This window comes from Rhopalosiphum maidis, chromosome 3, assembly GCF_003676215.2.
Source record: "Rhopalosiphum maidis isolate BTI-1 chromosome 3, ASM367621v3, whole genome shotgun sequence".
In the NCBI taxonomy this organism is placed as follows: Eukaryota; Metazoa; Arthropoda; class Insecta; order Hemiptera; family Aphididae; genus Rhopalosiphum; species Rhopalosiphum maidis.
This window is the reverse complement of record NC_040879.1, coordinates 48,806,104-48,809,361: the sequence shown is the minus strand read 5'-3', so window position 1 is coordinate 48,809,361 and position 3,258 is coordinate 48,806,104. Positions and strand designations below refer to the sequence as shown.

At 34.6% G+C, this 3,258-nt stretch overlaps 1 protein-coding gene across 1 annotated transcript; it reads right to left on the bottom strand.

Moving 5' to 3' along the window:
- Positions 1 to 2,393: 2,393 nt before the first annotated feature.
- Positions 2,394 to 3,032, bottom strand: LOC113557541. Its single transcript, XM_026963116.1, has one exon. It carries the CDS (start codon positions 3,030 to 3,032, stop codon positions 2,394 to 2,396), a length of 639 nt encoding a protein of 212 aa, XP_026818917.1.
- Between the last annotated feature and the right edge of the window lie 226 nt (positions 3,033 to 3,258).

Below are 3,258 nucleotides of genomic sequence, written 5' to 3'. Positions count from 1 at the left end.
ATCAAATTAATACCAACTTAATAATACCTAAAACTACATCTACGATTCAAGCTGCAGAGCAAATGTCTGAACACCTAACCGCAGTCATTGCTGACGCCGCACGAGCGTGTTCTAAGCCCACGCTACATAGTACTAAAGACATTGGCTATCTACCTCCATATATATTTTCCTTAATTCAACGTAAGCACCATGCTAGACGCATTTGGCAAAACCAAAGAAATACGGCAAACAAAAAATTACTGAATAAACTCACTAAGGAAGTTAGAACGGCCTTACAAAACAATCGTGTGTCGTCTTATAATAGCTATCTACTAAATATGTGCCCCGGAGATTCAAATTTATGGAAGGAGACCAAACGACTACTAAACCAAGAAATAAACATAATCCCCCACCTTTTCGTACAGCAAATCAACTAGTTATATCCGACACAGATAAATGTAATGTTTTTTCGGAAATGTTATACAACACATTTTCTACCGACCAAATTACTCATTATATAATGAACGTCGTGTCCACAAGTTTTTAGACCTACCTGATTATTCAGTTCAAACATGCATGGATTATGTTACACCTAATGAAATTAAGCTAATTATCAAAAATTTACCCAACAAAAAAGCCCCAGGTCACGACCACATAACCAACCTCATGTTTAAGAAACTTCCTACCAAAGGACTCGTCTATATAACTTCCTTATTTAATTTTTTGTTACGTGTTGGACACTTTCCACTGAGCTGGAAATTAGCAACCGTTATACTAATAAAAAAACCTGGTAAGGATAAATCAAATCCTGATAGCTACAGACCGATAAGTTTACTTACCTCCTATCAAAAATCATTGAAAAAGTTATTCATACGAGACTATAAAATTACTTGGACAGCGCAGATGTTATCCCAAAATTTCAATTTGGGTTTAGATCCAACCACTTGACAGTACAACAGCTTTTTCGCATAACTGAACATTTCAACAATTCGTTTGAAAAACATTGCCATACTGGTGCCGTAATTATAGACGTCTCAAAAGCGTTCGATAAAGTATGGCACAAAGGTCTTTTATACAAGCTAAAATCTTTCAATACACCGAAGTACTTATTTAATATTATCAATTCCTTTCTAACAAATAGGCAATTCTTAGTTAAAATTAACGATGATTTCTCTGTCCCCCGGACCATATCTGCTGGTGTACCTCAAGGGTCCAAATTGGGACCTATATTGTTCAATATATCCATTTCTGATATACCACAGTCACCACGCACAAACATTGCACTATTTGCAAACGACACAACAATTTACAGTGAATCCCGCAACGTTGAAGCGATAACAAACAACTTACAAGATCACCTAAATCTATTAGCAACATGGTGCAATAGCTGGAAAATACATATAAATGCTTCAAAAAGCTCAGCATCATTTTTAGCTTACGTCGCTATTCCACTTTACCACCTCTAAGATTCGGTAACGATTCCATACCTTGGCAATCTTCTGTCAAGTACCTTGGTGTCACGCTAGGCAAGAGGTTAACCTGGGGGCCTCACATAGCTTCTAAATTACAACAAGCATACCAGCGCCTCTCAATGCTATTCCCTATCCTAAACAAAAAATCAGTTATACAAAAAAAATGCTCAATATTAATTTACAAGCAATTATTACACTCACTAATTACCTATGCTTGTCTTATCTGGGGCAACTGCTCAGCGGCAAACTTAAGAAAAATACAAATTTTCCAAAACAAAGTATTAAGAATAATAACAAACGCACCATGGTTCATACGCAACGAAAATCTACATAAAGACCTCCGAATCATCAAAATTCAAGATCATATAAAAGCTGAAAATTTCCATACTTCACTTCACAAATCAACTGGCTCAATACACTTCAATTCACACATACGTCCACCACCTCAAAGAGGTCTAAAACGCGGTCGCCCGCACAATCTTATTCGATAATGCTATTAAATAACTGTTGTCACTACTGTAATTATCGCTCTTAGTTGTAATAGTAATTACTAATATTATCATGTTAAAATTAATCAAAAAAAAAAGTAAGATAAACGAAGTTAGGTAGATAGTAGTGAACTATAAAGTGGTATCCATAAGTCAGCCGATAAATACATGTAAACCGTCATCAACGGAACTTGTTCCGTCATTTGAATGCCCATATAGCAAAGTTTAACAAAAAACTGTTATTTATTTATTTATTTATTATACAATTATTAATTTATTACTTACAATATACGGATTGCCCCTATAACATTAAAGTATAGTACAGTTTAGAATAATAGTAGAAGATTGAAAACAAAATAATATATAAATAACAGAATTACAATTATAATAAGACAGTTATACAATTAACGCTTATATTAAACTTAAGAGTTTATTAACAGTGTTTAAGAAAACATTAGAACAAATTATCATCAAAAGAGGGGTCCTCATTGGCAAGTGACATAATTCGTCTTAAAGGCTCATTTTTCAGATAATTAGTGTTGGCGGTAGGAATATGGAAGGTCACATGAGAACGAGATACATGCGAAGGGACTTTGAAGTTAATTTGGGAAAGCAAGCAAGGGGAATCAATATGGTTAGTAATAAGACCACGAATAAATTTTAAATTTAAAGTTCTTCTTCGTTCAGCAAGAGTAGGTAGGCCAAGTACGATATTGGTATAATCATGAGCTAAATGGGGAATGCCTAACACAAAACAACAAAATCTCAAAAATCTAAATTGAACACGTTCGAGTTGATTAATATCAGAAACAGTGTAAGGATCCCAGACAACCGACCCGTACTCTAAAATAGGACGTACTAAAGCGCAATATAGTAATTTTAACGATTTTGACATTTTAAAATCTTTAGATAGACGCATAATAAACCCTAAAACTTTAAATGCTCTACTAGTAATCATCGCAATATGAGGTCTTGGACTAAAGGTACTAGATAGTTTAAAGCCCAGATCAATTAGATTATTAACTCGTTCAATTGTCAGACCAGAGATATTGTAGTCAAAAAGGATAGTAGAACAGGAACGAGTAAACGTCATGACTCGGCATTTTGAAGCATTGACTTTAAGGCCTATTTTAAAACACCAACTAACAAAACAATCAAGGCTACTTTGGAGGTTCTCACAATCAGCAGCTGAGTTTATTTCCATAAATAGTTTCATATCATCTGCAAAACACAAAAGCTTACACAAAGGCAAGGCGTTACGTACACTATTGACAAACAGTAAAAATAGAATCGGTGATAAATGTCCACCTTGGGGGACA